This window comes from Primulina huaijiensis, chromosome 14 (genome assembly GCF_012295235.1).
Source record: "Primulina huaijiensis isolate GDHJ02 chromosome 14, ASM1229523v2, whole genome shotgun sequence".
NCBI classification, from domain to species: domain Eukaryota; kingdom Viridiplantae; phylum Streptophyta; class Magnoliopsida; order Lamiales; family Gesneriaceae; genus Primulina; species Primulina huaijiensis.
In genome coordinates this window covers 5055621-5075829 of record NC_133319.1, presented here as the reverse complement: position 1 = coordinate 5075829, position 20209 = coordinate 5055621, and the positions used below count along the sequence as shown (strand labels likewise).

Sequence of the window (20209 nt, the reverse complement as noted above, 5' to 3'; positions counted from 1 at the left end):
TAATTTTCCTCTCTCTGTCTCCTCCCTGCTAAAGTTTTCGAGATAGAAGGTATGAATACAAAGGCCTCAATAAAGTTTGGAAGGGAAAGCTATCTGAAGCAAAGGCCAGTGGGAATTCTATTAAAATACAGGAAGCACAAGTATCTCTTCCTCTCTCTCCTCTCCTATGTAGAGAAAAGTCACATTGTTGTGAGGAAATTAAGTAGAAGGATTTTCAACTTTTACAGGACATGGTTGTTGTCTATGATTCGTTGCAACTGGCTCATAAGTGCATCCTCAACTCCTTTTATGGATATGTGATGCGCAAGTGTGTACTGTGAACTACCATCTTTTGTACTTTTTGTCTGTCCGGGAAATATTTTTGGCATACATAAATTAGTAAATTTTTAAAACTTACAGGGGTGCAAGATGGTACTCGATGGAAATGGCTGGAGTTGTGACATATACTGGTGCAAAAATCATTCAGAATGCTCGTTTGCTAGTTGAAAGAATAGGAAGGCCATTGGAATTAGACACAGATGGTATCTGGTGTGCATTACCTGGTTCATTCCCTGAGAACTACACATTCAAGTCCGAGTATATTTTTTCCCTTCTTTTGTTGCTTTTTTCTTTGTGGAGATAATATTGTTGTTTTTGTATTTTTAAAGCTAAATGTGCTTGATTCTTCAATCATTGTGCATTTAAATAATTGTGGGCATGTCGTAGTATAAAATTTAGTAAGGTACTTTTAGACAATAAACATATTTTCCATTTGTTTTAATGTTATCAAGAGATGCTGATGATATTCTGTGAAATTTGTGCATCAGAGACTCAAAGAAATTGACCATATCATATCCTTGTGTCATGCTTAATGTTGATGTGGCTAGGAACAATACCAATGATCAATACCAGGTTGGCTAATGAACCTTTGTTACATTTCTGTATCGTCCACCCTCAGATTAATTATGATTCTGAATTTCAGTGGCTTGTCTTAAATTTTGTACATAAAAAAAATCATGCAGATGAGAAACTAAGAACTAACGTTTCTTGCAGACACTACAAGATTCTTCGCGCAAGACATACACGACACATAGTGAGTGCTCAATTGAGTTTGAAATTGATGGTCCGTACAAGGTATTGCAGATGGGCCTCACTCATGCAATCACAAAATATCTTAATCTTTCATGTGATTGACACTCTGATTGACTGGTTTCTTTGTTAATATAAATTTTTGAGCCTTGTGTATTAATTTCGATGTTCTTAAACATGAATTTAGGCAATGATTCTTCCAGCTTCCAAGGAAGAAGGGATATTGATAAAAAAGCGTTATGCTGTTTTTAATGACGATGGTACCCTGGCAGAACTGAAAGGTTTTGAAATCAAACGAAGAGGTGAGCTAAAGCTCATCAAAGTTTTCCAGGTAGTCCCGTGAATACTTATCCATTTCTCGAAATTGAAGTGAAATTTTCACTGCATCAAAAAGTATCATTTTGTCAGTTGTAACTGTCGAGCTAAGTGACACAGCGGGCTTCTGACATACTTTTTTTTTGTAGAAAGTCCTTGATTTCAGCTGTGGACGCCACTTCACTTACTGTTTTTCAACAAAAAATGGTCTGAGTGGAGCTGGCTAGGGCCAGACTTTTATTATATGAATTGCCACCAAGAACTATGCCGTTATTATAATGTATTTTTGGCATATAAATTAGAGTAATATGTTTTTTTTCATGCGTCACTTTCATTGTTCTCTTGCAGGCTGAGCTATTTGATAAGTTTCTACATGGAGAAACATTGGAGGAATGCTATTCAGTTGTTGCTTCTGTTGCAAATCGTTGGCTTGATCTTCTTGACGTATGTTGCTTAGTCCTACTTGAGTTTTTGCTAGTTTTCTGATTTCAAATGTCTGCAAAATTATGCACTAATCAGTACTAGTTTTGTTTTCAAGTACCATTTAAATATAATTATCTCCTTTAAAGAGGCTGGAACTTTAATTGAGTACCTCTATCTACTCTTTTTCCTCTGTACTTTTTGCTTATCATTGGGAATTTTTTGTGAAAGGAATTAGGTTTGAGCGTGTACAGTAGTGTATAGTAGAATTTCATGAAGTATATAGTAAAATGATCCAACAATTTGCTTTAAAGAGAAAATATTCGATTTTAAAAACTGTAAGTGCAATCTTTGTAATCGCCAGTGAATCAATTGCAACAGTTACTGAAAAACGTTTTTAACGGCGAAGTTACATTGCTACTTATAATCCAAATCTTTCATAAATTCAGAATCAAGGAAAAGATATTGCAGACAGTGAATTACTAGATTTTATATCCGAATCAAGCACAATGAGCAAGTCTTTGGCAGACTATGGCGAACAGAAGTCATGTGCGGTGACCACTGCGAAACGCCTTGCAGATTTTCTTGGGGATGCTATGGTTAAAGATAAAGGATTGCGCTGCCAGTATATAGTTGCACGTGAGCCAAAGGTATGAAGTTATCTGACTGTAGTAAGCTAAAGGCTTTCTGCTTCTAGATTCCAATTAAAGTGTCAAACTAAATAATTGCATATCAAAGTACTTGATTGGAATTGTCACCAAGTATCAATCATTCACCAGTTGTTTTTTATGGTATGGAATAAAATTCGGTTGTCTCAAGAAAATATTTGTAAGTTCGTTTGCAGTAGAATTCCAATATATCGCTCTGAGTTTCATTTGGGGAATCTCAATGACATTAGTGAGTTTCGGAAAAAAGTCGACAACCTCTCTCAAGTTAGTTTCTAATTACTTTCTCACCTCTATTTGTTCGAAAATATATATTATTTATTTTTTAAGAATAAAAATCGCAATTAATTAAGATAAGTAAAAGATTATCATTTTTCTTTAATAATTCTTATAACCCTAATGTCTAACACTTCGTACTTTAAGTCAAAATTTCCAACAGTTTTGTTGCCATTTTGGTTTCAATAAAATTCAAAAAAGTTTATCTATACACTATAATATCAAGTTATTTGTTTGGTCTAGTAGGAAATGGTTATTTAAAAGTAGCTTTGGGTTGGATGTTGAAGAATAATTTCAGATGGAAAAACTAAAACGTCATCCAATAGTATTTTGACAAGTGAGAAGCGCGGCCTCATTCATCAAAATTTGTTCTTCTTTTTCAATCCATTTTTTGAACCTTAAGGCTATTTCATCCTACATTGAGCAGGGGACCCCAGTAAGTGAGCGTGCTGTTCCTGTTGCGATTTTTGAAACTGAAGCTGGTGAGCTTTCGTAGAGCTTTCTCGTAATTTTTTCTTCAACGGTTGCTACATGCATCAAGTTATGTATGATAATGTTTCCTTCACATGATTCACTGTGGCCTTTCAGAAATCATGAAGTTCTATGTGAAAAAGTGGTGCAAAGTCTCATCAGAAGTTGGTATTCGGTCCATTATTGATTGGTCCTATTACAAACAAAGGCTTAGTTCTGCAATTCAAAAGATTATAACAATTCCTGCTGCAATGCAGAAGGTGGAGATGCTGCTTATTAATTGATTATCACTTACTGAAATTTTCTGGTTCCTCATGTGGAGTTGCTCATTTGTCAGGTTGCAAATCCTGTACCAAGGGTGGTTCATCCTGATTGGTTGCACAAAAAGGTTCGTGAAAAAGAGGAGAAATTTCGCCAACGAAAGTTGATCGATATTTTCAGTTCGCAAAAGAGGGATGAGGCCGTGAGAACAAATAATGATCCCTTTGCGGATAAGAGTAATGATGTTAAAGACATGGAAGATTTTAGGAAAGCTGAAAAAACACCTCTTGTTGGGCCGCAACCTATTGTTTGTACTTATGGAGTCAATCACACACCACATCAAGTCAAAACAGGTCAACCAGTAGAAAGTTCAAGGCTACATGATCGTATTGAAAGCGTGCATATGCACTTAAAACAATTGTTTCAAAATGATTTAGAGGAGAATATTGACAGCAATGAAGATTATCTGGGTTGGCTGGAATTAAGGAAAAGAAAGTGGAGAGAGATACGAGAGAAAAGGAAGCGTCAAAGGTACTCCTCCACAGACTTTATTACTTCGATTGAAGCTTATAGTTGCTGCACGGGAGGGGGGCAAGGATATTATGTTTGATTGGTGCAACATCATTTGTATGCTTTGAGTAGCTTATAGTTGCTGCACGGGAGGGGGGCAAGGATATTATGTTTGATTGGTGCAACATCATTTGTATGCTTTGAGTCAGTTCAAGCAATTAAAGGACATGAGATAAATCTTTTTTATTTCCCTTTTAAAAAAAATATATTTCCCATTTTTTTAGTTATTCCCACACCACTCCTTGGTGTTCATTCTTGCAATGTTTGTTCCTATAAAAACCTTGCTGTTAATTGTGTTGGTTGTTGTAATAATCATAATGGGATCTGTTAAAATGGCAGGTTGAACCTGGTTAATGGTACTGATATGCTGAGCATTCCCAATCATGAACGGACTCAAGGCAGGGTTAGAGTCAATTCTTATTTCCGAAGACACGACTTAGCCCTTACCCGCTGCCATTGGCAGGTGATAAAGATAATAGGAGTTTAAATGCGGTTTTTTTTGCTTCTAATTTGTATCTTAATCCGTTGCATCTACTGTGAAATGAAATATATATCATTCTTTCCATCTCAGATAATTCAGCTTGCAGCAGGTTCACAGCCTGGACAATTTTTCGCTTGGGTAGTTGTAGAAGGGACAATGCACAAGATTCCCATATTTGTTCCCAGAGTATTTTACCTGAATTCCAAAGCTCCTGTAACAGAACAATTCCCTGGAAGACGTGTGAACAAGATTCTTCCTCACGGACGACGAAGTCATAACCTGATTGAGGTACTTCTCTTATTTCTTACATGATAGTCATGTCTAGCTCATTGGACTAACGAGTTTTGTGATTTTTTATTGGTTAAAATGGTCTGTCTACGAAGGTTAAAATTGACGAGGACCAATTTAGGGTCGAAAGCAAGAAATTAGCTGCTCATCTTGCAGATCCCGAAGTTGAGGTATTTTTTCCTACCCCTGATAACATGAAGCAGAAAACCTTTAATATCTTTTCTGATTCCTTATGTGGTTGTAACTTGAAATATAGTAATTATTTTAGTTACTCACTTAGAAAACATGTCGTGTGCTGTGGTCCAATTAGATTTACTTTTATAATAATCCTCCTATGTAATTCAGAGCTATTTACGAAAGGTCCACCTCAAAATGTAACCGAGTCATCCAGTCAATTAATAACCAAAACACAACCACCATGAGATTTACTTCATTCTTCCTTTGATATTCTGCGGTTTTCTCACACCAACGCACTTGTCGCAGTGGTGTAAAATGATAAGCTAATTTTCTCATTTTGCGATCCCATATAACCGAAGCATGAAATAATTGTGTCTACCTTCCAAGTTCGGGATGCAGTGGCCCTTTTAAGAAAGTCAGTGCAAGGCACGGGTCATTGTGTTTTTGTCTAATTTGTATGGTCATGACCTTGCTAGAGAATAAACCATGATATGACTCTATTCACATCTTTTGCATGTCATTTGCAAAGAGGAGATTGAGGGAATGACCCTCACCATAAGAGTATTTTTCCTCTGGATTAGGAAAATATTTGTTGTTGCGTTGAAGTTTCTACCTTATTCTTCATTCTCAGATCTCTACAGCGTGAAGAATTTTTTTGGAGTAACTAGTATGTTTTTTATTATTGTATACAGTATACATCACATGTTCTCTTGATGGTGGTTAGCTAAAGGTCATCTCTTGCATTTCATGTTAATGTATTGGGTGATTTTTGATAATGACTTGGTTGAATATTACTAAAATCTACTCTTATAACTTGCTCCATTTCTATATCTTAAATCCTTTCACATGTGATAATACTCAAAAACTTTGATAGGGAGTATATGAAATGAAGATTCCACTGGAGTTTAATGCTATCCTTCAGATTGGTTGTGTCTGTAAAGTTGATAAGACGGCGAAAAAGCGAAATTTCCAAGATGGTTGGAGTGTGGATGAATTGCATATGAAGACAACGGCCGAATGCCCATACCTGGAACAGTCAATTTCTTTCTTCTATTTGTATCACAGGTACTATGTTTACTAGACACTTATTCAACTTTTCTGGCACAAGTTTACTATAATCTCTGGTTAAAGTGTAAAATTGGCATTGCTTTTTCATTTGATTCTGTAGATCATTTTGTTGCATTACCTAATGTTTGACACCTAATATTCCCATTTTCTGCAGCATTTCTGATGGCCGAGCTATGTTTGTTGGATATTTTCCTGTATCAAGCCAAATTTTTGTTGTGGTTGCCAGTCCTTTCCTAAGCAAGGAGTTATCAACTCAAATGCTTGAAAGGCAATTTCGTGAATCTACCCAAGCATCATCTTTTCAACCTCCCATGCCAAATGAAAGAATTACTTTCAAGGTAAAGTAACCAGTCATAAATATAATTTCTGATCTAATATTACACTTCGATGTTCTTTTCTTTGAATTTCCGTGATTTAGGTGGATTACACAGATAATGTAAAGGATGCTCAAATGACCTTGCAGAGGATAATAACTGAATACAGGTGTTTCTTTCACTTTTTCAATATCTTATTTGTTGCTTGTCAAAATTGGGTGGCAATTTGTTTTGATGTCTCTTTCATAGTTTACTATGTTTTTGTCTGAGTAAAATCTTAACAACTTCTGATCTTTGAGGAGATTTTGTTGCTCTTCTGCTTTTTTAAAGATAATTCTGCCCTTTAAACCAATAACATAGGTGGACTTCTGTTGGCTGCAGAAAACATGGATATTACGAAGTGGTAAGCTTCTGAAATTTTTATAGCCTTTTGTAGTTTATTTCGAGAAGTTATCCAGCTTTTCATCCGTTAGTGAGGGCAGTGGTGATAGGGGACAATAAGATCAGGTTTTGGGGGATAGGTAGTGGGGTTTTTTTGGAGGACTTCTATCCCATTTTATTTCAGTTGTCATCAGTTCATAATAATTCCATTTCTCATTTTATCTGGTGGGAGGGCTCTTCCTCTTCTTCTGTATCCTCGGTTTTGCATCTTCGGAGGGATATGAGGGATGAGGAAATATTTGAGATGAGCTCCTTGTTCGGGTCTTTAGAGAGGATCATATTGGTTGAGGAACTTGTGATATCAGGGTTTGGGACGGGGATCCTTTAAGTTTATTCTCAGTCAAATCTTTCTATGAGTCTTTCTCGATCAGTGGTTTTGCTTTATTCCCTCTCTTTCATATCATTTGGAAAGCTCCGATCCCACAAAGGTTCAAATCTTTTAGTAGACCGAGGTGCTGAGTAAGCCGTCAACTTGTGAGTTAATGCAAAAGAGACGACCTTCGTGTAATCTTTGTCTGAATTGTTGTGTGTTGTGTCAGAAAGAGATGGAAAATCAGGATAATTTGCTTATTCATTGTTCTTTTACAAGTTGTCATTGGTTCAGAGCTTTGAAGGAGATGAGTTTGGTTTTTGGGTAGTTACAAGATCTCCGCACGAATTATTTGCTGCAGATCTTTGACGCGATTTGGCCGGAGGGGTAGAATTTTTTGGACAATAATAGGTCATTGTATTTGTTGGTCAGTATGGTTGGAGCAGAATATACATATTTTTGACAGTTTAGAAGAGACGTTGAAGAGTGTTAGGACAAATTAATATTCGAACATCTAGCTGGATTGGGTAGCATGTAGAGTTAAGAAATTCTTGATCTCATATTTAATAAATGATTGAATTATAGTTATATTTGTTGTTAATTTAAGCAGTGCTTTTTTCTTTCTTTTTTGTTAATATGCAGATCACTTGTCCGCTAATTGTTAAATATTTTTAATTAATGAATATAATATTGTTTCTTATAAAAAAAATATGATTGTATTATATAAAGGTGGTTTTTAATATTGTATTGGGATAAGTTTATAAATTTTAGGTCAACTCTACACGAAAATAATTTTCCCAAGACAAGCAAAGTCTGCCAATTGGTTAGCACTTTTATGCCTATGGACTCTTTGGTCATAGATTCTTGTCACCTTAGTGCAAGACTATTTAATTTGATTAAGTTTTTTATTCTCCAGCTGGTCCACCCCTATTTGGACGTTGGAGTTCAGCATTGATCCTCCTCAAAATAATGGATAAATCACTTTTTCTGGGTTCTTTAAATTAACTTTTCAAAGATTTTTCGCCAATTTAGCCCTCCCCATTCCACCCCTCTCTAAACAAACTGGAGAGAAACTGAAGCCTCACCTACAAACTGTGATATAGAAGCCTTACACATATTGATACATGAAAAATTATGCATGGTATTAGGAATATAATATTGGACATAAAGTGACAAATAATGAAAATCTCATGAACCAAGTAAAAAACTAAATACCGAAGTAACTTGTTTGTAGTACTGTTTAAATAAGTGACTCCGCCATTTTTTTTGGATACGAAACTAAAATTTATTAATAGATAAAGTGTTACAATAATAGCGGATGAGTAATCCGCAGAACGAGAAATAAGTGACTCCGCCATTCATCTGGCTAGAATCAACGATATGGAATCCAGAGAGTATGCTGAGATGGTTTGACTGATAACTGGTTTGTCCAGTGCATTTCATTTTAGGCTTGGGTAAATAACTATATAAACAAATTGTTTTGAGTGTTGTGTATAATTATGCCTCAATCCTCTCCTCCAGTGGACTGAAGATGGTGCAAATGTTAGTCTTGGAGGTGTTCTGTGATTTTCTGAAGCTTTCACAATCAAATTGTACTCACATTTTTGTTTTTGGTACCCTTATCTTTTGAATAAATAGTTGATTTTTGTTTTTTATGTTGAAAAATAACAGAGTGGGTAGATCTCTCTCTCACCATTATCTTCGTATATCCTTTTGGCAGGCAACGACATCATGGGCCTGTAATTGCTGTTGTCGAATGCCCAAATATCCAATTATTGAAGTCTGGTCTACGGGCATTAGAAGATTTCCCCTGTGTCACCATCCCGGCTAATCTTCGTGATAGCCAATATCAGGTGATCCTAACTTATTAGTGTCTACCAATGCTTTAGGTTTGTAAATTTTACCATTACATGAAGTAACAAAAGACTTAGTTTCACTCTATTGTATAGGCTATTGGTTGGCAAGTACTTGCTGCGAAAAATGGAATTCTACGTTGCGCTTCGTCCTCCCAGTGGTTGAATGCGAGAGTTTCACTTTCACGATATGCTCATGTAATACCTGCTATACTTGTTTTTTGTGAGCTACAGTTATAGTGTAAATTTTTTTTTGATAGCTCTAAAAAATAATGGTGAATGAGCAGGTTCCGTTGGGAAATTTTGAAAGTGATTGGCTAATCCATACAGCTGATATCTTCTTGTCGAGAGCTCTACATGATCAGCAACAGGTTTCTGCTTTCTTCCTAGCAACATTGAAATTTTCTTTTCTTGCTTCTAATAACTGGATTTTTATCTTCACAACCTTTTATATTTTCCAAAATGTTGTTAAAGCGTTGGATGAGAGCAAAATATGTTGTTGATGTCCTTAATTTCTGTTAAGGAAGGTGCATGTCAGGGAAGCTGTAACATAGTACTGTATATCTGAGAGCAAGGAGAGGTGTATAATGTTAAAAACCAAATGAAAAGTGTTATATGTGTGTATGACTAACATTAGGGGAGAAAAATGTAGTTATCCCTGTTGAATTATGTCATCAACTAATAAAGCAATCTAAATGAGTTCTTAGCTGCTTCAATCTGGTTTGCTTGCATGATGAAATTGTATTTATCCTAATAGGTCCTTTGGATATCTGATAATGGCATTCCGGACTTGGGAGGCATTGACGAAGAAGTACCATGTTTTATAGATGAGGTGAGTGATATAGGACTTTGGACAATATTATCTTTTGCTGGGTGCATGATTTACTTTCCACCAGTTCTAAATATTTTAGCAAGATATAACAGAGGGAATAATTGTCACATTGTTGCAAGGTGTGTGACTTAACCACTATTTTTCCAACCAGGTCACTCAACCCGTTCTCACGTATCCTGGTGCATATAGAAAAGTAACCGTTGAGCTTAAGGTCTAAGTTTGCACATATTCTCTCTCCTCTTTCTTCTGTTTGTAATGTTATTTAAGCATATGACAAAATAGTTTATTTTGTACAAATTTAGATTCATCACCTTGCAGTCAATGCTCTGCTAAAAAGTAACCAAGTGAATGAGATGGAAGGAGGTGCTTTATTTGGTCTAGAGAAGGAGTTGAATCCTCCACCATCTACTTCTGATGAGCGTTATTCCTTTGATGAGGCAATCTCATGTGCACCTGCATTCCGTGTCCTCAAACAGTTGATACAAAGATGCCTTGCAGATGTTGTTTCATCTAGAAATGTCTTTGCAGACACTATACTGCAGCATTTGTACCGATGGCTTTGCAGGTTGCTGAAAGTTAACCATTTTACACTTTTCGTTTCAAATAATTACACCTTTGTTTGCTAATGCAGTCCAAAGTCTAAACTTCATGACCCTGCTATTCATCACATGCTCCACAAGGTAATTTCTTATTCAGGAAAACATAATGGCTGTTTGAAGCTAAAAGGAAATATCAATGTACCTATGAATTAGAGATCAATCGTGTTATCTAAATATCTGCCTCCATGTTTCCTTCTTTTATTCAACAATGTTCAATTTTCTACAAATTCACAGTTGAACTATAATACTATATTTATAATTGTCCATTCATTATAATGTCAAGGGTCGGGCATTTGTTGCCAAATGTTTCAATGAGAAAAATGCCACTGTGCTATTTTCTTTGCATAATTTCATTTATCAAAGAGTGTCAAGAAACTTTTTGATCCGTTTCTACGCAATTGACAAATAATGTATCTATGAACAGGTCATGCAGAAAATTTTTGCTTTGCTGATGGCTGAACTTCGTAAATTTGGCGCGACAATTGTTTTTGCAAGCTTCACTAAAGTTATTGTAGACACAGGAAAGTCAGATATATCCGCAGCCAAAGCTTATTGTGAGAGTGTTCTCAAAACCTTGCAAACCAGGTTAGTCTTTTAAGAACCTGCAGAGTTATTATTTATTGTAGCATTTATTCTTGAAGCTTCTTCGTGGCAGGGACTTATTTGAGTGGATTGAGCTCGAGCCCTTCAAGTTTTGGCATTCCTTACTCTTTATGGACCAGGTTTGCACACTATGCTTACAATCCGCCATCGCAACTTTGAATGCCTATTTTTTATTGATAACATTTGATATGTTTGATTCAGTAGGGGAGTGTATCTCTTGCTTTGTAAATTAGTAAAAGATGAAGAATGGCCTTTAGTATATTGTATGATGCAACTTATTAAAGCTTTGGTTTTCAATTACGTACTTATGCATCATTGTGCAATTTCTTCCATATTGTTAACTGATTGGTATGGTGGAATCATTACTATGCCTCTGTATGACAGTCTGACACTTCCCTTAGCATATGCTAGGCTTTTTGTGTTTCTTATCAATCATATGAAAGGTAATTTAGAGTTCATTTTCAGCATGTTAGATAGTCATATTTATGAATATATTTTTAAGTCCTTTTTAAGCAAAGCATTGACGTCCAGTGCTAGCTTCTCAGATGAATTGTGGGTGGTTGAAGTGTTCCATGTGTTAATGTAGGTTTTGTGGCATCACATGCTACTTATTTTTCTCGATCCCTTTTTATTTGTTGGAGATGGATATTGGGTCTATTTTAACTACGTTTATTGTTTGCAATTGTATAATTCCAAATTTGCAACTCAAAGTAAACAACCGATCCAATTTTTTTGTGTCATGATTTTTTTTTCCTCCCTCTCTGACGTATCCTTCTCTTTCTTTTTCTCCTTATCTTCTCGGTGTCACAGTACAACTATGGTGGAATTCAAGCAAGACTAAAAGATGATTCCACAGAAGAATTTTCGGGAGCAAGTATAGAAAGCATGCTCAACAATTCACAAGTAGATATTGTCTCCAGCTGGACAATTGCGGAAAATTTGCCTAAATCAACCCAGGTGGGGCATCCATGTATTTAACAAATTGACGTAGCTAGTTCAGTGCTCGTGCAGGGTCCAAAGATTCTTCACCTATATGTCTGAAGTATATTGCATGTCAAATAATATTTTTACCAAGTCTGTTGTAAAAAACCGTATGAAAGCCTATCATTATTGGGGTCATGGCAAGATGGAAATGGCCACCACCTTGCTATGAGTATATCATCAATATGCTAATCAATGTTGTATGTTTCATGAAGAAAATCACTGGCTCAAGATTCTCAATCATCATTGTAAAAAAAATTGCACACAGGTGTCTTTCCAAAAATGGTAAATGAACATCTCTACTTCAATATACGGCCAATTCTCAGCAATCTCAGCTACCTGCCTCCAGAGGTTAGCAACCAATGAGAATAGGAAAAAAAACCTTTTTAGTGGAAGAAGTCTTGCAAATTGTCATATCCTAAGGTGATGTGGAATGAGTAGAGAATTTCTTCATGTGATAGGCTCATGGATTTTGGTGGCTGCTGCTGTGATTTAAGGCCTTTTCTTGTATTTTTTTCTAATTTGTCTTGCTAAAAGTCTCTTTCCAATTTTTTCTTATTAGGTAGTATCATAAATGTGGTATTTAATTGGTCTCAATGTTTGACAAGAACAAAGCTTTTCCAAAAAGTCAACATTTAAGTTTTTTTTAGAGAACAAAGCTTTTCCAAAAAGTCAACATTTAAGTTTTTGAGGAGACTGTATGCTAAAGGGTTGATTATCTATATCCTTCAGGGATTTGTCTCACTGATGATATCGAATGAAAAGCTTTTAAGCTCTCTAAACAGAATTTAGAAGTCGCAATTAAACATCAAGTTTTAATCTCTGCCTTTTTAAATTCTATTTGTTGTTTTATGCAGGATCACTTCATCTTGATTGTTTCTGAATTTTTGTACTTTCCGTGGAAGTATACTCTAGAGGAATCTGAGAAACGAGCATCTGCAGTGGGCAATTTATGCACTCCATCGATCACAGCATCAACTGCTGAAATTCTTGAATCACAGATGACAGAGTTTCTGAAAATAAAGGTATTGAATATTGATAGATTTAATTTTTAGGACGTCCCTCTATTCCTTTCTTTCTTTATCTGGACAATGTGAAGGCTGATCCATGTGTTTGTACATCGTACAGATCAGATCTCACTTTACGGAGAAACTTCTTAAAATTGTCTCTGATCCAAGTCTTCATATGGATGGAAGAAACAAGTCTCGAAGTGATCATAACACCTTGACTGGAAGTTTGCAATCTATAAACAGTAGTTACAAGGGGGATCCTGCTTTAGATTTCATTAAGTATGTTTGTGCAGTTTTGGCACTTGACCAAAAAGTTCAGCATGAAGTCCTGGTAACCATAGCTTTTAAACTTTTTTCTTATGGATAAATATCTTGGTATTTCTACATATTTCCCTTCTCTAGCGAGCTTGTGCATCTTTGCCTGCAAAGTCATAGCAATGTTCATACACCTGCTTCTGCTTGTTCAAACTATTTAGTTATGGATATTAGAATCAGAGGAAAATAGGGATGTCTCTACTTATGTTCAAATTCTAGCTAATATCTCACATTTAATAAATTATTCTCACACGCTGTCAGAAATCCTACACGCTGTCAGAAATCCATGAAGTCCTACTGTAAACTCTATGATTGTTTAGTTTCTTCTAATAATGTTTTTGTGGTTACTTGATGAGTTTTGATCTATCGAATCTATTTTCTTTGTTATTATGCAGATAATGAGAAGAAATCTTTTGAAATTGGTCAGCATAAGGGAATTTGCTCCAGAGGCTGAATTTCATTATCTATCTCTGTCTTTAACTCTACCAAATGTCATTTGCAGGTAAAGTTGTCGCATTAAATATGTAGCATAAAGGAATTGTATACAATGGTCTTCTTTGGGTTTTCTTATGTATCGTTTTGTTTCTCATAATTCCATTTCTTTTTCTGTCTGCCAGTTACTGCAACGACTGCAGGGATCTAGATTTATGCCGTGACAGGACCCTAACATCTCAGGAATGGTGTTGCGCGGCGCCTCAGTGTGGGCAACCATATGACCGTGAAGTGCTGGAGAATTCTCTTCTACAGATATTACGACAAAGAGAACGACTCTACCATCTTCAAGACCTGGTGTGCCTCAAGTGTAGCCATGTCAAAGCTGCACACTTGGCTGAATATTGTACATGTGGTGGGTCCTTTACTTGCAAGGAGGAGTCTTCCGAGTTCCACCGAAAAATGCAAGTTTTTTGGAATGTGGCAATTGATCAGAAATTTCAGCTACTCCAAGAATGCATCTCTTGGATCTTAGAGGTTCGATAATTGTGAAAACTAGATGCTCATCTTATTTGATCTTACAAGGCATTTTAGGTTCTGGCTCTTCATTCAATGTAAGATCTTAACCAAAAATTGTTAGGATCTAAGCCCATCTTGTATGAACTTGAAAATGCTGGATCAAGTCTACAAAGCTAGTGAAAGGGTCTGTAGGAGCAGTTGATCCTAACAATTTTTGAGCATGAGTCTAACTTTAAAAAAAAGTCTCTAAATGATAATGTGTGTTCATATTTTTATATAAGTTATAACATTTTTTCTAATTAAATCAATATATTAAAGACTAAAAACTAAACAATACATAATAGTCAAAATATTTTTATTATAATTGAGTAATAAAATCAAATATGTACAAAAATATCACTACAAAACAATTCGTCTTATAGTTTGAGTTAAAAATACTAATTAAATTGTTCAATATTTTAATTCTCAATTAATAACATAGTCAATCCATTCAATCTTCTCTTGTGACATGGTTGATCGAAGGAAAGTTTTGATCTTTATTATTGAGAAACTTCGTTTTACATTTTCATTGTAATCAAGATAATCAAAAAGAATTTATAAGTAATGTGAACATTAAAAAATATTAATCTATTTTTTTTCAAATAATTCATTACATCAATTGTCGATTTTGCTTCTCTTGATAATGAGAACTTCAAGATTGTCGACTTCGAAAATAAATCATCCTCATTAATATCATAACCCTTATGAATCATTGAATATGTTTTTATATTGGTTCAACTACATTACTACATAATAAAATTAAGGAATAAAAATTATTTTTTTGTTTATATTGAGCTCAAGAAAAATAAATTTATATAGAAATAATAAATCTAACAAATAAATGTATCAAAAAAATTTATATATTAGGCGCAGAAAAAAAAAATTTGTGATAATAACTTTATATTGGGGCAATTTACATGTGACAAGTATTTTTTTAAAAAAAAAAATATGGGTAAAAGAATAGACCCGAGTCGGACCACTCTTTTGCCACCAATAAAAACGTCATGCACAAGAACATGGAGATCTTAATGTTGGCATGGTGCATAAACAGAAGGATCCAAAAGCGAAGCATTTTTCACTCGAAAGCTATCAGCGTTGGAGATCAACGAGGATCTATCAACATTAATCCTTAATCCTTACCACCACCATAACTCATACTTAATATGATTACGGAGGTTAATTTTGAATAACTTGATTTTAGACATTTAGTGCTTTGTGCGTGCTCAATGGAATACCTGTATATTCATGCATCCTGAGGGTCAGCACACGCATTTTGACGATCTGTTGCCGCGATGTACAAATCTCTTGCCTTTTAATTTGCTATACGTACTACAGTACCAACTCAGTAATTGAGATAACAAAATTGTATGTTTAGACCAATTTACACAAATATTGAATATGCACAAACATGTGATGGATGGTAAAGTTGTTTTTAAAGCCCAAGAACTTTCTTTAAAGGAAACTAGATTTAGAAAGGGATAAAAAATGTTTACCGCATTTTATGATCCACCCGTAATTTTGTTCAATCTTCTCAAAAGTTTTTCTTTGAGAAACAAGGACAACTAGACTGCATTGCCCCAAGATTCAACATTAATGATATAACATGACATTACAAATAGAAGCATAAACTGCTATACCCAATTGAGCTACATTTAAAATTCCACAGGCTGGTAACGATCACATTAGGTAGTAAGAGGTAATAGGTCAAGTAGCATGAAAAAATGGGTTCCGTGTTCACCAAAAGAACCATCTTTTCTTGGTCGTTAAATCTCGAACTGACTCATCTTTCTTTCTGTTCTCCAAGCCAAACTTCAGGGCTTCCAATCTCCTCCTACAATTTGACGCACACGTACAAATAATGTCATGGAATATCTAGAATGAGAATGAACTACCGTTTTTGTTTTACTTTTAACAGAGCAGATGTAGAGGACTCTTATATAAGTTGGCACAATCACTATGCTACCCCCTATGACTCTTTAAAACATGAGGATCACTTGGTACTACTTTGTATCGGTAAGGCGACCATGCAAGCTCCATCTTTGTCGAAATCCTTCGATGCCTTCAACCCCACTTGCCAAAATCAAGCGCCTAAACAACCAAATATTTTTAAAAGAGTCATAAACAACCATGCTAATGTGGTAAACATTGTAATCGATAATTTTGAAACTTCCTCACATTCGACGGGTCAGGGAAATGTAAAATTTAATCTAAAATATCACATTTATTTGAATACACATCAGAGTGTGCCCAGAAGCAAGTAATATATAATGGACATCATTGATATTTGATCATTCCACAAGCTTCATGAAACACATCACAAAAACATAGAAAAACAAACAAGGACCTCTCCAACAATGTGGCTTCTGATTCCAACTGATTACATCTCTCCTTTGCTTGTTCTACAGGCATGGACATCCCTAATTTTCGCTCACTATCCTCTAGCCGCTGTCTCAATTCCTTATCCTGCATAAAGAGAAGTGACCGCAAAGAACTGGGGAATTTAATTACACAAAAGAGAAATAAGCAAAGGAGAAACATATAACGCAATGGTGAAGCTGACGGACCCTCCTCTCTGCACATTCCTGATACAACACAATCTCATCTTGACAGAATGGCTCCACATCGTTGATGTGTAGACCTATTAACCATAACGATCAAAACAGGACAAACTTTTAAGACCTGAACATAAGATTACTCCGTCGCAATCCTCCCTTGCCCTCTAAGGTAAAAAAGTTAAAAGTTCATGAGAAGAATACTTTACATAGGAACAGATTCCGCAATATCCCATCACACAAATCAACATCTTCCAGAACATGAGAAGCTATTTCAGGTGGAATTAGAGGTGATGGAGGACCCATCATCAGATCATCACCCACCAACACCGTGTCCTCCATCGTTTGCTTCGAATCCACTATACACACAAACAAGAGATCTCAATTCCTAGCTACTTTTTGAGAAACCATTCTTAGCAATCTGACCAGAACATTCAATTTGAGCTCAAATGCACACAAAGACCAAAGTACTGCAACTCTTCATATTTCTCAAAACAAAACCATAATTTCGATAAACTAGAAATCACCGCCTCCACCCTTTCGACTATAACATATGAACAAAGCTAATGTGAATCGAGAAGGGAAAGGGCAAAAAGTAAAGGACCTACGTACCATCCATGGCGTTCTATTTGCTCGACGAAATCACTCTTCAGAAAAAGTCCTCACTGAACAAAGTGCTTCAGAAACAGAGAGAGTGACTAGAGAATTTTTCCAAGGGAAATGATAATGCTTATTGGGCAGCTAAAAACTGCTTAGGTGGGCTTTAGTTCATTTTTTGCTCATTGGGCTGGGAATATGACTCAAGCCCAAATAATAAAGAAGGACCCATAACACCTAAACCCTAGCTATGAGCACTAAATATTTCGATCTTTTTTGAGTGGCTCCCATCCAATCGCCAGCAATTTCTCACAACCCTAGCAGCACCTTCATCTCAGAGATTTATCATTCCAAGTAATTATTCTCCCTCTTCCTTGATAATTCATCTGCTTTTGTCTGTGCCTGTGGTTTTGTGATTATTTTGAGTCTGTTGTTTGGACTACAGATGAAGATATTAGCAGCTTATTTGTTGGCTCTGTTGGGTGGCAACGCCAATCCTTCCGCGAAGGACTTGAAGAAAATTCTCAACTCAGGTTAATCTCCATCCATCTGTGTCTGTATATTTTTGTTTTTTTCTTCTAATTTTAGTTACACTTTTCAAGTATTGAATCTTCATATACACTGTTATCTGATCTGATTATGCATATCGGATTGATTTTATGTTTAAAATGGGTTTAGAATTTTAGATCTGCTTAACTTCTTGTATGAGGAGTCTAGTGATCACTTGGAGCCTACCTTTTTTTATGCTATTAAGTTTTTTAACATTGGATGAGGGAATGCTCTGTGAACTCATTTCTGTTAATTATGAAATTTGAAAGTTTGAGTAATTTCTTTAGTTTAATGGTTAATGGATGACAAGATAAAAGCTAGGCTTTCTTTGTTACATTCAGTTCCAAACTTGGGAACTTGGTAATGAAATATTGGGAAAGATGAGTGACAAATATTTGATAATGTACGTGTATCTGGTCTTCCATTACCTAAAAGCTATGTTTCTGATTGACATTAGTGCACATCATAATAAGCCATGACAGAGGGATGGATCTTCGTTGGATAGTCAATGTACAAGATACGAAGATTGGAGGATGTTTATAACATTCACTGTTTTAAATATGAACAACTAGCTCACTAATAGAACCCTTTGGCTTTTGCCTGATTGTGGGAGAGGGCGGCTTCTGCCAACCCCCTGGTATAGTTTCCAAAGAGTTTATCAACGAACTTTGGAGCATCTTGTCTCACACCATCAAGATTTCACACCCTGGAATCTGTTCTCTGACTACGATTGTATTGACCTACTACTTTCTCGGTTCAGTTGGAGCTGAGTGTGATGATGACAGAATCAACTTGCTATTGTCTGAGGTCGAGGGCAAAGATATCACTGAATTGATTGCTGCCGGAAGGGAAAAGTTGTCTTCGGTGCCTGCAGGTGGGGGGGGTTCAGTTGCAGTTGCTGCTCCTGCTGCTGCTGCTGCTGGTGGTGGTGCACCTGCTGCGGCTGCTGAAACCAAGAAAGAGGAGAAAGTAGAAGAGAAAGAGGAGTCGGATGATGTAAATATCTGGACATGACCATATTAAGCCTTATTTATAATGCAAGATTTGGACAAATTTTACTTGTCTCTCAACTGATATTTTGTTTGATTGCAGGATATGGGCTTCAGTCTCTTTGACTGAGATGGTGAGACAATGGCTTTTTGCCTGAAACAGCAATCTTTGGAATCTTGTTCTTCAACTTCCGGTATAAGGGAACGTTTGTGTAATTTATCTGTCTAAATGAGTCTCGGACAAAATCCATCAGAACTTTAGTAATTCAACATGAATTTACATGTCAGTGTTGTTTCCTTATTTTATCCGACTTTTATGTTATGCTTTTGCAAACATGTTCTCTATTGATTATCCGCATGAAGGTGTCATGAAATTGTTGCTTAAATATTAAAGTATCCCGTTTACATACGTCTGAGTTGCACCCGCACCCCACGAAAAAATTTATTTTAACGACTCAATGAGAAGATGATTGGCAGCTGCAATATAGAACATGGAAAAAGTAAAAAAAAAATAAAATTGGAGTCTTCTGCATTTATCTATTCTATTTTATTAAAGTTGAGGACATGATAGAAACCGTTAAGGATATCAAAATATGTATATCTAAAATATGTATATCTATTTTGTCTTTTTATTATCGATAAATGTATAGTAATTTTTCATTATTTTTTATAATTACATTTTGATTTTAGCGTGCATCGATATAATAATTTTAAAAATGTTTTAGTATTTTATAATTGAAAAGTTTTGTAAATTTATACAAATGTCTTAAAAAATATGTTAGTTGAAAGATGTTTATGACTATTAGAATTTTGAAAAATATTTACTATAAAAATACTTCTGTATAATAATTGTTTAAATATATATTTATTTTTAAAACAATTTTAAAAATATTTTGTAAAAACGGTTTTTACAAAATATTTTTAAAATTGTTTTAAAAATAAATATATATTTAAACAATTATTATACAGAAGTATTTTTATAGTAAATATTTTATAAAAACATTTTGTAAATATTCGATTGAAATCATATTGGTTTCTGAATATCATCGAAGTCTTGGGATTTAGAATTTGGGACGAGCCGAATATGTGCTCTCTGTAGCAACACTTGAAGAAAGAGCAAAAAACTCAGAGAATCAGCCAGTGAACGATGCAACAGACCGTCGAATTAATGCGTAAGCATCGTGTAGGCCATGGCTCCTTATCCCTTATTAAAT

General features: G+C 35.3%; 3 protein-coding genes across 3 annotated transcripts in view; 2 read left to right on the top strand and 1 right to left on the bottom strand.

Annotated features, from left to right (window-relative positions):
- Positions 1-14521, top strand: part of LOC140957203 (DNA polymerase epsilon catalytic subunit A-like) — a 20429-nt gene extending 5908 nt beyond the window's left edge. Inside the window, exons 9-39 of the mRNA XM_073414340.1 lie at positions 35-140; positions 228-307; positions 400-576; positions 807-891; positions 1033-1113; positions 1256-1399; positions 1732-1827; positions 2253-2453; positions 3172-3226; positions 3333-3475; positions 3553-4007; positions 4386-4509; positions 4618-4815; positions 4911-4985; positions 5867-6057; positions 6215-6398; positions 6479-6543; positions 8846-8978; positions 9075-9176; positions 9266-9349; positions 9736-9810; positions 9962-10021; positions 10113-10375; positions 10442-10490; positions 10834-10994; positions 11065-11131; positions 11823-11969; positions 12851-13018; positions 13122-13334; positions 13714-13820; positions 13936-14521. Of these exons, the coding sequence (XP_073270441.1) occupies positions 35-140; positions 228-307; positions 400-576; positions 807-891; positions 1033-1113; positions 1256-1399; positions 1732-1827; positions 2253-2453; positions 3172-3226; positions 3333-3475; positions 3553-4007; positions 4386-4509; positions 4618-4815; positions 4911-4985; positions 5867-6057; positions 6215-6398; positions 6479-6543; positions 8846-8978; positions 9075-9176; positions 9266-9349; positions 9736-9810; positions 9962-10021; positions 10113-10375; positions 10442-10490; positions 10834-10994; positions 11065-11131; positions 11823-11969; positions 12851-13018; positions 13122-13334; positions 13714-13820; positions 13936-14296 (4450 nt within the window). The 3' untranslated portion in view covers positions 14297-14521. The remainder of the gene's footprint in view (positions 1-34; positions 141-227; positions 308-399; positions 577-806; positions 892-1032; positions 1114-1255; positions 1400-1731; positions 1828-2252; positions 2454-3171; positions 3227-3332; positions 3476-3552; positions 4008-4385; positions 4510-4617; positions 4816-4910; positions 4986-5866; positions 6058-6214; positions 6399-6478; positions 6544-8845; positions 8979-9074; positions 9177-9265; positions 9350-9735; positions 9811-9961; positions 10022-10112; positions 10376-10441; positions 10491-10833; positions 10995-11064; positions 11132-11822; positions 11970-12850; positions 13019-13121; positions 13335-13713; positions 13821-13935) is intronic.
- A 1267-nt stretch (positions 14522-15788) lies between these two features.
- On the bottom strand, positions 15789-17595 carry LOC140957385 (uncharacterized). The gene is made up of 6 exons (XM_073414616.1): positions 17473-17595; positions 17070-17219; positions 16873-16946; positions 16653-16771; positions 16313-16396; positions 15789-16139 (listed from the first exon to the last, which is right to left on the bottom strand). Exons 1-6 carry the CDS (start codon positions 17477-17479, stop codon positions 16043-16045), a joined length of 531 nt encoding a protein of 176 aa, XP_073270717.1. The 5' UTR covers positions 17480-17595; the 3' UTR covers positions 15789-16042.
- An 82-nt stretch (positions 17596-17677) lies between these two features.
- LOC140957386 (large ribosomal subunit protein P2-like) lies at positions 17678-19329 on the top strand. The gene is made up of 4 exons (XM_073414618.1): positions 17678-17811; positions 17903-17990; positions 18767-19002; positions 19099-19329. The coding sequence occupies exons 2-4, from the start codon at positions 17903-17905 to the stop codon at positions 19123-19125; spliced, it is 351 nt and encodes a 116-aa protein (XP_073270719.1). The 5' UTR covers positions 17678-17811; the 3' UTR covers positions 19126-19329.
- Positions 19330-20209: the final 880 nt, after the last annotated feature.

Bases quoted from the DNA above. Each gene is read 5' to 3' on its own strand.
- LOC140957385 (XM_073414616.1), bottom strand. The intron at 16,947-17,069 runs GTAAAGTATTCT...TATGGTTAATAG, and splicing joins ATTGCGGAATCTGTTCCTAT to GTCTACACATCAACGATGTG. The intron at 16,140-16,312 runs GTAGTACCAAGT...GTCAAATTGTAG, and splicing joins GGTCGCCTTACCGATACAAA to GAGGAGATTGGAAGCCCTGA.
- LOC140957386 (XM_073414618.1), top strand. From the start codon at position 17,903: ATGAAGATATTAGCAGCTTATTTGTTGGCTCTGTTGGGTGGCAACGCC. The intron at 17,991-18,766 runs GTTAATCTCCAT...TTCTCGGTTCAG, and splicing joins GAAGAAAATTCTCAACTCAG to TTGGAGCTGAGTGTGATGAT. The intron at 19,003-19,098 runs GTAAATATCTGG...GTTTGATTGCAG, and splicing joins AGAAAGAGGAGTCGGATGAT to GATATGGGCTTCAGTCTCTT.